Consider the following 13,601-nt stretch of genomic DNA (forward strand, 5'->3'; position numbering starts at 1 on the left):
ATAAAATACAACATACAAAAAGACCGTAGGTTGCATTTTGGCGAGAGTTACGCTTTAAATTGAAGGGAAATGTAGGAACACAAGACCTAAAAATGTCTTAGAAATGTGGAAACAGGGCTGTGGGACCATTGGGCTGTGGGAACATAGGGCTGACCCCTTTTTAATACTACATAGGATTAAACTTAATGCCAACTTCACGGCCATATGATGAAGGAATTATTATTATTATTATTATTATTACTACACCAAATGAATTGGCTTTTGAGGGGCTTAACATATTCAAAAACTCAACAAAATTGGCGGTCGCATCAAGTTTGGTGAAAATGTACGTATTTTAAGGGTTTCGGGAATAGGCGCACAAAAATGGCTCGCTAGCGCACCCTACAATGTTAAAAAAATTTAGCCCCTGCAGTGCATTTAACGTAGACTCACGAAAGTTGGTACCCATATGTAACATGTCAAGATGTACAAAAAACGTCATTGGAGCCATACCCTAAACCCAACAGGAAGTCTGCCATTTTGATTTCAAAATTCGAAATGAGTGCAATTTTGGCCATTTCCACGTCATACTTTAACGAACTCCTCCTAGAGATTTCATCCGATCAACTTCAAATTTGGTCTGTGCCATCTTAAGACGTTAAAGATGAAAAGTTGTTGAAAGAAAAACCTTTCGTCATAGGGCGTGGCCGTGGCGGGGCGGCCATTTTGTGCGTTTCGCCATCAAAAGAGGAAGTGGGTGTAACTTGAGTGTACATTGTCCAATTGGCTCGGAACCTTTCAGGATTCATAATAGTCCAACCCTGAGGACAAATAAAGGCCGATATTTACTTAAAGTCATAGCGCCCCCTAGTGGCAACAGGAAGTAGGCCTAAAAGTCAAGGTGCTAGACTTTAACAAACTCCTCCTAGAGATTTCATCCGGCGGACTTCAAATTTGGTCTGTACCATCTCAACACCTTAAAGATGAAAAGTTATTAAAAGAAAAACTATTTGTCAAATGGTGTGGGCGTGGCGTGGCGGCCATTTTGAGTGTTTAGCGATGAACAAAGAAATTGTTGTAACTTGAGTGTTGAGTATCGTTGAACTCAGCGGGGAGTTCCCTTATCATTGGTGACGATTTGCAGTGTCTGCGCAAATGCACGGTCGCAAGGAGCGGAGTCCGCCAGTAACCCCGACGCACGCAGAGGCGCGAGGGCCCGTCCATCGCTGCTTGCAGCTTTAATTCAACGTTTGTTTTTGTTAAAGAAGGAAAAGAAAAACGCAATACTCAATATTTCTAGAATCGCAATAAATGAAAACCACAATACAAATGGAATCTGTACCCATGTATCACGAAAGAATTGAATCGGGACAAAAGCATATGGTCCCAGCCCTGTTTTTCAATACTTTTAAGACCCCGTGGGAACCCTGTAAAAGGACACCTGATCAGAGAACTCACGTGGCAGCGTTGTGGAGAGCTGGCTGAGGTTACAGGTAACAGAGCCGTTGTTGTTGGAGCTAACAGCAGCAGCAGCCAGGTGGAAGACGTCGGAGCGGGGCAGTTGGGGGGACACCGGTAGGGAGTGACACTGTCTCCCCGGCAACTGCTGCCAGTAGTAGGACGTCTCCTGCTGGGCTCCTCCGGGCCCCCGAGCAGACGGCTGGGTGCTGAACACACTCCCCGGAGGAGAGTGCAGGTCGAACACCAGCGAGAAGACCGACTTGCTGGGCACATCGTAAAACTTGATCTTCCCCCCGCACAGGTCCTCGCGGGCGGTGAACGGGTTGATCTTGCGAGCTTTAGAGGCTCCGTGAGCGATAGGGGGGTTATAGTAAGGGTCCTGGACGTTGACTTTCCTTCCTGGTTTGCAGGAGAAGATGTCCGACTGGCTGCGGCTGAGCCAGATGTTCCGGCGGGGGCGGGGGGATTTCGGCGGGATTTTATCGTTCTGGAAACCCAGAGGGTTCAGTCGCTTGAAGCCCTGGATCTTCTCACCTTGAGACAAAAGAGACAGGTATGGTTTTATGACACAATTTTAGGTTCAAATTTACAGTTCACTGGGAGACACTCCCATTGACAAATAATTGTCAATTATCGGTGTTTTAAGTCCCCAACGTCGTCTTCCAGGCAGCGCTGCCTGGAAGGCACTAGGATTAGGCAATGGTTAGGGTTAGATGCCTTGAAATCGATGGTCGCAGCGCTGCCTTGAAGTCAACGTTGGGGGCTTAAAACACCACCGAGCTCAATTCTCCCACACCTTGGGGACACATTGTTGTGTTCATGATTGAAATACTCTTGACGAAGGTCCAGAGTGACCGAAACGTTAAGTTCTCTTTAATGAATGGTGATGGTTCAGCAAGAGCAGTGTGCGGGATTTTCTCTTTCTTCAAGTCCTTGTTTATGTCCTACGTCTACCTGCACAGAAGAATTTCTTTAAAAAGGTCAAATATGGCTTAAAAAAAGACCCTCCGACAGATGATAGTCAGGGGAATCTATACAATGGAAAGAATAACTTTCATGCTGAGATTACAAAATGCAGGATTTATGGATCGACGGTCGCCTTGGCTGGATGTGGTCGGGGGGCCGAGACACAGGGTTAGGAGCTTTTGGATACTTTTTGCAGCTAATGCCTTCTTTGTAACTGTATGTGATACGGGGTTGCTGTGGCTGTTAATGTCAATGATATGGCTTTTATATTGCCACTTTTGGTGCGTATTGTTTCTTTGTTTGTTTTGTTTTGTGTAAAAGGATCAAACTGATGCAGTTGTGGGGAAATACTGTATGTTCTAGAAGGTTAAGTAATGTTGTAGGTAACATGCAACTCAGCGTAAGGAGATGGACCGGAGAATAAGAGACAACTGGATTTAAAACATAAAAGAAATATTGTAACAACTGGAATGTATGCTAATGTATACAATTCAATGAACATAAAGTTGATAAGAAAAGGTCAAAGTTATATCAAATTATAACTATAGTAAGTCTAGAGTTGTGTCTTCCATTTTTTGAGAGAAATAGACAGTCCTATTATCTTGTTAAAAGTGCTCTGATGGTAAAATAGATAATCTAATGTAACCACTAGGTGGTAATACAGGCTAAATCCTGCATAGAGTACCTAGACACAAGTTCCTTGAATCCCTGTCCTTCAGATGTTTCCAAAAGCACTGGATTATACAGAAATGTCCTCTAATGTGTGGTTGGATCTTAATATTCTCTTAAACTTGAATTAGTGCAGCAGGGAAATAATGAGGATGACAGAAACAGGGATTTAAAAAGAAAAATGGCATGTCTAGATAGAAACCTCAGTTTGCAGCAATCGATCACATTGTTAAGAAAGAGATTGTTTATACAAACAGAAATATCAATTTCCTTAGTAGACAAAAATCAGTTACTCCTTAAAGTAGACACATAAACAAATGAGCTAACCATGAAAACATCTTATTTTATCTTCCTCTCAATCCCATTTTTTGTTTCGCTTCATCCATGCCAGGAAATATCTGATTACTCATGTGACTCACGAGGGCCAAAACAGCTACTCTAACAAACTATTTGGCTGAAAAGCTGTTTTGCGAGAGAAATATTTCCTACTACGAGAGTGATGCTGGTTTACAGGAAATGCTGATGCTATGAGGTAAACAGAGAGGGGGAGCAGAATAACGTCATGACAACTGTCAGATCCAGGCCATGTTTTACACACAAAGTAACTACATAAGATGTATTTCTTATGCCAACAGGCCCAGTATGTGTTTAATAAATGTTGTTAGCTTCTAAGTACATTAGTAACTAAGTACTGTACTTAAGTACACATTTGAGGTACCTTTACTTTCCATGCCACTTTCTACTTCTCCTCCACTACATTTCAGAGAGAAATATTGTACTTTTTACCTCGCTACATTCATCTGACAGCTTTAGTTATTAGTTACTTTATAAATGAAGACTTTTGCACTCAAAACTTTTAGTTAAAGTTATAAAATCTGATGTTTTATTATAAATTAAACTAGACAACAATATAACGGCCTACAAGTCCAGCTGAAATGATCAGACCATTAAACACACAACAGTTTGGATCGTTTTCAGTTTCTAAAATGGGAGTATTTTTCTGCATCGAGTACTTTTACTTTTAATACTTTAAGTACATTTTCCAGATGATACTTACATACTTAAGTAACATTTACGATGCAGGACTTTTACTGTAACAGATCATTTTAACAGTGTGGTAGGATCTGAATACTTCTTCCACCCCTGGCTTCGTCTAGATTAACCCAAAACCAAATGTAAGAATCCACGCTGTTGTGTCACTACTCTAAATCACTCCTGTATCCTGTGACGTCATGTGTTTGTGTTCACCTTCTTCACACACTGTAGTACTGAGGAAAATGAGCCAGCTGGCTTGTCCAAACAAAAACATTACCGCCCCCCGTCCCAACTCTGTGTTGTTCAGACATGCAGGCGGCGGTACGCTGGACCAAATTAGAAGTGAAACCTGGGCCTGCTTGGATCAAGTATCTCAGAGCAGTTTTCCTCCTCAGTCGTAGTGAAGTTTATATTATAAGCAACCCAATGACTCCGCTGCTTTGAAGTGTGATATGGATAAATGTAAGAACAGATTTTTACTGAATAACTTACTGGGGTGCAAAGAACAGGTGCTCCAGATAGAATAGTGGAAATAGGGTTATTACTCTCCTGGCAGGCTTATTATCGGGCTAAAAAGGAAGGGAAGTTTAAATCTGGCTTGAACAAAGCTGGTTGTATGTTTGGGTGAGGACAGTGTAAACAGTAGCTGACTGAACATACATGGAAACAACAGTGCACTTTGCAAGAGGAACTGGTGTTAGGAAAGGAGAGAAGTTTGTGTCAGGCTGGACACTGATGGGTAACAAGTGAAATATTGGCCAGCTGAGCGGCTAGCAGTCTGACTGGGTTGAGGGAAAAATGTATTCACATATGTAGTGATTTTTTTTTCGCAATGATTTTTTTTATTTTTACCAATGGTTCACCTAAATATTTTCTGTATATACAGTATGTACGGTATATGGTAACGTATACACACACATATATATATATATATATATACATATATACATACACACACACGGTACTGCTGACGGCGACTACATCATATCCGTTTCTAGCAAAACAGAGTGAAAGCAGGGTAAATCCAGACAGCTAGCTAGACTATCTGTCCAATCTGAGTTTTCTGTTGCACGACTAAAACAACCTTTGAACGTACACATGTTCCACCAGAACAAGTTCCTTCCTGAAGCTATTTTGCAGCGGCACTACGGCTCTGTCCGGCACTTAGCGCCACCCAAGACGATTGTGATTGGTTTAAAGAAATGCCAATAAACCAGAGCACGTTTTCTCCCATCCCAGAATGCTGTGTGGACTAGGCAGACCCTCCTCCGCAGCGCTGTGGAGAAAGGTCTGGCAATGTGAGACTACCTGTTTCCCTTCCCACCACTTTCCTTTACAGGAATTTACAAGCATCTTCTTGTGGACAAAAGGAGGTAACTATCATTGCCTTTAAAGAAATGACAACCCCCCCCCAGCATCACAGAGTGAGACTTTGTGCAGTGCTGGTACCTTTGGGTATGGTCTTCTTGTCATTGTCCCCGCTGAGTGGGACGCACTCGTGCTCCATCTCTTCAACTTTAAGGCGTGCAAGAATCTCCTCGAGGTGTCTGACGATGTCTGGGAAGGATGGACGGAGTTTAGGATCCATCTGGGGGAGGAAAATAATGTACAATAATGGAGAAGGATGAGATGTATATTTATATACTGTAGCGTGGTGAATTAGCAGGGATCGATTGCACTCATCAGATTTTCATCAGGGAAAAGTAAGTAAGTAAAATGTATTCATAGAGCGCATAGAATCACAAAGTGCTTTACATAAAAACATACAAGATAATACATATTAAAAACAAGACACAAATAAAATGAAAAAGTAATACGTAAAGTGCAGACCGTCTTTGTATGATTTTTAAAAGAGTCCACAGAAAAAGCATTAAAGCTTTAGTGCTTTACTTTTTGATATTAATGAACGTCCGTTACATTCAAGCCATTGCCAAATAAGTTGACACAAAGCTAATTACATATACATATATATATAAAAAGAGACAAGTTGACAAATATGGTTGAAGTAGCGTGCAATGCTCTGTATGTCAGAGTGAGAACTTAAGTACTGTAAATATGTACAAATGCTGAGGTACTTTACTTGAGTCATTTCTTTCTTATGCCACTTTCTACTTCTACTCTGCTACATTTCAGAGAGAAATATTGTACTTTTTACTCTGCTACAATTATCTGACAGATTTAGTTACTAAAAAATGAAGACCTTTGCACACAAAACACATGTAGTTTATAAGATATGATGTTTTATTATAAATTAAACTACCCAACAATATAACGGCCTACAAGTCCAGCTGAAATGATTAGACCATTAAACACACAACTATTTGGATCGTTTATAATTTCTAAAATGCGAGGATTTTGGAGTACTTTTACTTTTCATACTCTAAGTACATTTTCCTGATGATACTTACATACTTTTACTTAAGTCACATTTTCAATGCAGGACTTTTACTTGTAACAGAGTAGTTTTACAGTGTGGTATTAATACTTCTACTTAAGTAAAGGATCTGGATACATCTTCCACCAGTGGAGAACATTAAACTGAATCCTATATGCAACAGGGAGCCGGGGAAGAGACTTAAGAACAGGGGTGATGTGAGAGCGTTACAATAGTCAATGCAAGATGAGATCAATGCATGTATAAGTATCTCAAGGAAAAGGAACACCAACCTGATAACTTTCCATTTACAAAAGGTGCAACACATAACAGTGACCATGTTAATTATGCAAACTTATACTTAGAATTTACATTTATGTAAATAGAGGAGAGAGAAGACCAGAGCTTGTATTTTACAAGATGGTCTTCCAGGAAATCTACTGTATTGTTTTTATGGCTTTCATTGGAACTTTCCTTTGAAAACATGCAGTTTCTCAGCAGAAAGTGGTACAAAAGAAAAGCCTTTAGGGGGGAATCACCTTTGCATGTCAAGATGTTACATCATGCATCTTTATTGAAAATATTTCAAGTGAGGAAAATTCAAAAAGTAGGGACCAAAGTTGAAGATGAAGAAAGAAAATTAGGCAGGAATAAGGAGAGGTAGGTAGACTGTGTGGAACAGGTATACGAGGGAGCGTGCTGCTGGGAGAGAAAAAGAACAGATGGTAGAACAAGACGGGGCACAAACATGCGGCTTAAAGATGGAGACATACAGCTGACACAGAAATGCAAAGGGGTTGAAATAAGCGGCTAGAAAGATACTGTAAGACAGACTTTTATGAAAATCAAATTACACCTACAGTCATGTGAACAAATTAGGACAGCCATGCTAAAGTTGACTAAAAAGAGGAATAAAAAAATCATCTTTAGGAAATTGATCTTAATGCCTTAATTAAAAAATGAGGAAAAATCCAACCTTTAAGCACACCAATTTTCTTTGTGAATAAATAATGTATCGTAAATAAATAAATGTTCTTCCTTAAAATACAGGGGGCATAAGTAAGTACACCCCTATGTTAAATTCCCATAGAGGCAGGCAGATTTTTATTTTTAAAGGCCAGTTATATCATGGATCCAGGATACTATGATCCTGATAAAGTTCCCTTGGCCTTTGGAATTAAAATAGCCCCACATCATCACACACCCTTCACCATACCTAGAGATTGGCATGGTTTTATGTCGGTTAGCCTAATAGCTGGTTTGATATGCATTGAGCGATGATCTAATGGAAAGTACCCCATGCCAATCTCTAGGTATGGTGAAGGGTATGATGATGATGTGGGGCTATTTTAATTCCAAAGGCCAAGGGAACTTTATCAGGATCATAGTATCCTGGATCCATGAAATAACTGGCCTTTAAAAATAAAAATCTGCCTGCCTCTATGGGAATTTAACATAGGGGTGTACTTACTTATGCTCCCTGTATTTTAAGTTAAAACATTTATTTATTTACAATACATTATTCATTCACAAAGAAAATTGGTGTCCTTAAAAATTGGATTTTTCTAATTTTTTTATTTAAGGCATTAAGATCAATTTCCAAAAGATGATTTTTTTATCCCTCTTTTTAGTCAACTTTAGCATGGGTGTCCTAATTTGTTCACATGACTGTAGGTGCTCTGGGAGAAAACTTGGATGGAGGATGAGGGAGAAAAGGATGATAAAAGCGAGACAACAGACAAGGATGAGAAGGGATGGAGGGAGCCAATATAGGATCAGTCAGCAGGGTGCTCCAAAGTCTTTAATGCCCTTGCCCACTGTGCTTTGTAATTATGTCAGAGAAAACCCAAAAAAAAAAAAAAAAACACAATTCCAGTCCAGTGATTATTATGCAATGTGAGAAAAAAAACTAAACTCTCCTGAAAAAAAAGGGATTTGTTTTGGTTTGATTTACGTAACTTCCCCTCTGTTTTCAATAGTGATCGATTTCACAGCAAATCAATGTATGAAGAGAGAGAAAAGCCAAGTCTGCCGAGGAACTGATCCAGCTTTTAGTGAACGGAAGACCCCCTGGATAGTGAGCTAATTCAGATTATTCAGATAATCAGATTCCCCATTTATCTCCGAACAAGCGAATAATACAGTAGTTACTTAGGAAATTAAAAATAAAACTGAGGAACTCCCAAGAAACAACAAAGTCATAAACACCTTCTTGTCATTACGTGGTACCTGCTCGTCTCGCCTCGACTCTACTCGCCTTTTTCGGTTTTCCATTACGAAAAAAAGTACCTGGTACCTGCTAACAGGTACTTTTTTTAGTACCCCCTCAGTCGAGGTTCCAACTGAGCTGAGGCGATACCAAAAGGTGACGTGAAAGCGACAGATGGGGGTGTCCTGAACAAACCCGCCATTTTTAAATAGTTCAGCCAGCTGTGTTTTTTTTTGCTGCCCTTCATTGGCTGTGGCAACAACAACACACCTTCGACGTTCTGTGTGTGTGTCGCGTTAGGTCACGGCAGTTTACTGCGGCGCCACTGGTGTGTGCGTCGAGCCGGCATGTGTGTGTGTGTGTATACGTAGGCTACGGCGAAAGCTCTGCGTGGAGCCTCCACAGAACTGTAAAACAAGCTCAAGTGGCCTGATGTTTATACTTGTGCGCTGGTTTGTGCGTCGAGTCGGCATATAACGACCAGCCACGCTGAGGCGGTACTAAAATCTGCAACGGAAAACGGACGCAAAGTATGTCGAGTCAAGTCGAGGCGAGTAGAGTCGAGGCGAGTCGAGCAGGTACCATGTAATGGAAAAGCGCCAATAGATGCACTTAAACATGACTAAACATAACTGTAGCAGATACATGTTTGCTGGTTGCTAGGCCTGTAACAATTATTACATAATTATTACATAATTGTCTAATCGCAATTTATTTACGTAATCACGGTTTCCTTGATTACGCAATGAATTGCTCACATTGTTTAGATATGCCAAATTGTAATTATACCAGTGATTACTGGTCGGAGTGTTAAGCTAAAGCTATGCTAGCGGCAGCTGACACTGACTCAAGCCAGAGAAATTGAACATGACTATATATTTTTGGGGGGGGAGATACAGTTAGAAAAAAAGTGAAGTAAAGAAGCAGTGATGACTATTTTGCCGCATAGTTTTGCCATAGATTTTTTGTATTTTATATATTCAGTTTTTTTTGTTAATGATTAATGCTTTGTTTTATATTGATGAGGATACATGTTCTATTGTCAATTTTATGTTCCTTTGAGAAAAAAATACGTTTTATGACAATGAAGGGCGTGGTTTACGTGCCGTGTACTATCACAAGTAGACTTTGTTACAATACTGTAATGTCTTAAGTGACCGAGACAAAGACACACTGATTGGACAGAAGTGTAGTGGACTCACATTGCAGCAGTTGAAGGCCAGCTGGAGGAAGTCTGGCGGACAGTCTCCAACCATGTGCTGGAACGTGTGATAGTCCAGGCCGAAGTTCTGCTCAGGAGGGAGAGAAGAAAGAGAGATTTCGATAGACGAAAGTTAAACAGGAAATATGTATTTACCATTCTAAAAGTGGGATAAACACAGAGATGGACAGAGCTTCATCAGATGTTTGACATACTGCAACTCCTCTGCCAAAAGCAGCTTCATGTCATACTAATCCCTCAGACACAGTCTGGCTGACTGCCAAGTTTGCATTTTGGCTCAGTCCACTGACATTTTAAATCACACAGGCTGTGAGATAGAAGAAAATGTTTCTGCAGCTTTCAAAAAGTTTTTACAATATTTTGTAAAATATTGTAAGAATTTACATTAAAAAAATAGCTACAGTTGTTTTGAGGTAAACCGCTGCATTGAACTATATGTAACGATTTACAAAGTACACGGCATTTCCTCTCTAACTGGGACGTTTTGGGACTGATTGGTTGGATTGCTGTGGACGAAGTACACACGGTGATACACTGGTAAGAGCAAATGAGGTTTAACCATGTATCCAGCTAATTTAAACAGCTCACGTTACTGTATAGTGTGAACTTCATTTAATATTGTATGTGGCGTTTTCTTTTGCGGGGTGCAAATGTTCCACCAAAACAAGTTCCTTACCGAGACTATTTTGCAGAGCCACCGTCGCTGCGTCCAGAGCTTAGCGGCGCCCAGGACGATTGTGATTGGTTTAAAGAAATGCAAACAACCCAGAGCGTTTTTTTCTCCCATCCAGGAGTGTTTGCTCCTGTTGTCAGACCTCACTTCGCAGCGCTGTGGAGATAGGTCTGGCTATGCTTAATTCAGTTTGATGATTCAGCATGATTCATCATGATTCATCATAAAGCAGAAAGTGGTCATCAGATGAGATATCGCCTTCACAAGAATGGAATGGACAGACATGATGTCACGAGTCTAATTAGTTCATCCTGGAGTCCAAGTTAACGTTTGTGCCAAATGTGGTGATTTTCCCTCCAGAGGGTTCAGAGATAACGCGTTATCACAGACTTACGGACGGACGGACGGACATAATGCCTCCGGCCCGGCCACAGCTGCTGCTGGCACAGAGGCAGACAACTGACTTTGCCACACACTTTAAGGTCTGTGTGAGTCATGTAAATATATCACACTGTATAAACAAGGTGTTAATTATGGGATCAACAGATCAACCTGTGGACAAAGCAAACAGGCAGGTGGAGGTGATACGAGGTTACAGGGTGGAAAAGATGTGAGAAGTAGATGAGCAGTCACCTCTGTGCGGGGGAGGAAGTCTGGGTCAGCCTGGACCCTCGCAATGATCTCACACAGGACTATACCGTAGGAGAACACATCCGCCTGAAAACAGACAGACACACATGAACACATGCAAACACCAACGCTTGTTTTCTTTTTCAAAAATGGTAAACTGTCTGGTTTAATGGTAACACCCCCCCTCTATGTATTATAAGTGATTTGCTTTGATCTATATCCCATTGTTGCTGCTTTTGATGATCCATTTCACCCAAGTGTTTAAGTTCTGATGTAATCCCTCCCTCTCCCTCTTAAGTTCATTTTTCCACACCATCTCAGTTTATACCACTACTTGCAACTTGAGGTCAAACTTTACCTTCTCGTTGTAGGGTTCATCCCTCAGCACCTCCGGAGCCATCCAGAAAGGAGAACCAACCACTGACAGTTTCTCTACTTCAGCACTGCACACAAACAACACACACATTGATTATGTAGAACACGTTAATCGATTTGGTCCATTATACTGATGAAGTCGTTTGTGCCAAATGCTTCAAGAAACTTCAGAGGCTTTGAGTCAACTCCTGAATTCTGTCTTCCTGGTTGAATAGTTTTGTTTTCTCTGTGTGTACTCTCTAGGCAGTGTTGGAATGTAACTAAGGACATTTACTCAAGTACTGTACTTAAGTAGCCTACAAATGTTGAGGTACTTGTACTTGAGTCTTTTCTTTTCATGCCACTTTCTACTTCTACTCCGCTACATTTCAGAGAGAAATATTGTACTTTTTACTCCACTACATTAATCTGACAGCTTTAGTTACTAGTTACTTTACAAATTATGGTTTATAAATTATGATGTTTTATTGTAATTTATTATAACTACCACACAAAATAACCGAACCGTTTGGATCGTTTACAGTTTCTAAAATGTGAGGATTTTTCTGCATTGACCACTTTCACTTTTAATACTTTAAGTACATTTTCCTGATGATACTTTACATACTTTTAAGTACCATTTTCACATTTTTCAGTCTTAAAGAGATGTCAGATAGTCCTTCAAATTCACTAGCTTTTGCTCTGTTTAGATTTAGATCGGGTGAAGTCGGGACCACATTATCTCAAATCTTTGTTGGCAAAGATGTGTCACCCACTGGCAAACCGAAACTTCACTTAGTGAAAAATGATAGGCGTGGCTACATTCTTTGTGCCTTATTTATACATGTTTTACATCCCCCACACACATACTGTACGCATAGATATACAAGATTTAGAAACTATCATCGGTCAAAATCGTATCAACTGTGTTCCCTGAAGACGTTTAAAAAAAAAATAGAGAAAACTGTCCCCCCTCCTTTATTGTGCTACTGCAGCATTAAATAACCAAAACCCTGTATTGATAGTATCCTGCTGTTATCAAAACACTAAAGTTGAGAATGTGAACTGTACAGCGTGCTGTGATGTCAGTGCCAGGCGCGCATGTTAATAAATAACCCTTGTGCCTGCTATGAGGAGGAGGAACACACTTAAGTGAGTTACAAATAGCCAAAGGAACAAAAAAACATTGTAGTAAAGAGCTGACATGGACATAATGATATTGGGATACACATTTTCTGACCTGACATTTTCTCTTTTTGAGGCTATTTAAAATAAGTTGCACCAGATGTGACACACTCTATATCTTAACAGGTCTTTATAGTGTCAGAGAGAAAATTAACTCCTGCAGCTATAACAATAACAAGGGCCTAATCTTCAAAAATTAATAACAAGGTAAGGGTTAGGGCAAAAAAACAAAAAACGACATCAACAGATACATTAACCCGATCAATGATGTCACATATACCACAACATTGGAGTTATCGTGTTTTTTTTTTTAGTTTTGGAGCTACAAAACTGGCCAAAAGGTTTTGTTGATGAAGCCTGGTGAAGTCTTATGGTCACTAGGGGGCAGATACAACATCAAAACAAGCTACTGTACCAGCACATCACTGGATTATTAAATTATTAAACAACTGGCTGGTCACACACATAGACTCAGACGCAGACAAGAACGTTACAGTATAGGGCCTGCACAACTGACTGACTGAGTATGGACTAGTGCGATATCCAAATATTTGTTAAAGGCAAAATATGTGTCAAACTGTTCTGAATGAAGTATTGTGGTGCTGCAGAGACGTCCCGGCTTACAAATCCTATCCTACAGACTAAAGAAAATCATCTTTGTTTGGTACAGATCCTCGCAAACATCACACTATAATCATTTTTTTTATTTTAATATTTTTCAATGAAAATGAGAATAATATAGGGATCGACCAATGTTGTTTTTTTTAAAACCGATACCGATTATTAGTAGTTAATGAAACAGATAACTGATATTTGGAACCGACTTTCTTTAAATGCTTTAAGC

The 13,601-nt window shown here is 40.1% G+C and overlaps 1 protein-coding gene across 1 annotated transcript in view; it reads right to left on the bottom strand.

Moving 5' to 3' along the window:
- tesk2 (testis associated actin remodelling kinase 2) overlaps nucleotides 1-13,601 on the bottom strand; it is a 50,476-nt gene that overhangs the window by 5,580 nt on the left and 31,295 nt on the right. Inside the window, exons 8-12 of the mRNA XM_078263362.1 lie at nucleotides 11,577-11,661; nucleotides 11,222-11,305; nucleotides 9,896-9,982; nucleotides 5,560-5,698; nucleotides 1,438-1,974 (exon numbers count right to left, since the gene is read on the bottom strand). Coding sequence (XP_078119488.1) covers nucleotides 1,438-1,974; nucleotides 5,560-5,698; nucleotides 9,896-9,982; nucleotides 11,222-11,305; nucleotides 11,577-11,661 — 932 coding nt within the window. The remainder of the gene's footprint in view (nucleotides 1-1,437; nucleotides 1,975-5,559; nucleotides 5,699-9,895; nucleotides 9,983-11,221; nucleotides 11,306-11,576; nucleotides 11,662-13,601) is intronic.

Source organism: Sander vitreus, chromosome 12 (assembly GCF_031162955.1).
Source record: "Sander vitreus isolate 19-12246 chromosome 12, sanVit1, whole genome shotgun sequence".
NCBI classification, from domain to species: domain Eukaryota; kingdom Metazoa; phylum Chordata; class Actinopteri; order Perciformes; family Percidae; genus Sander; species Sander vitreus.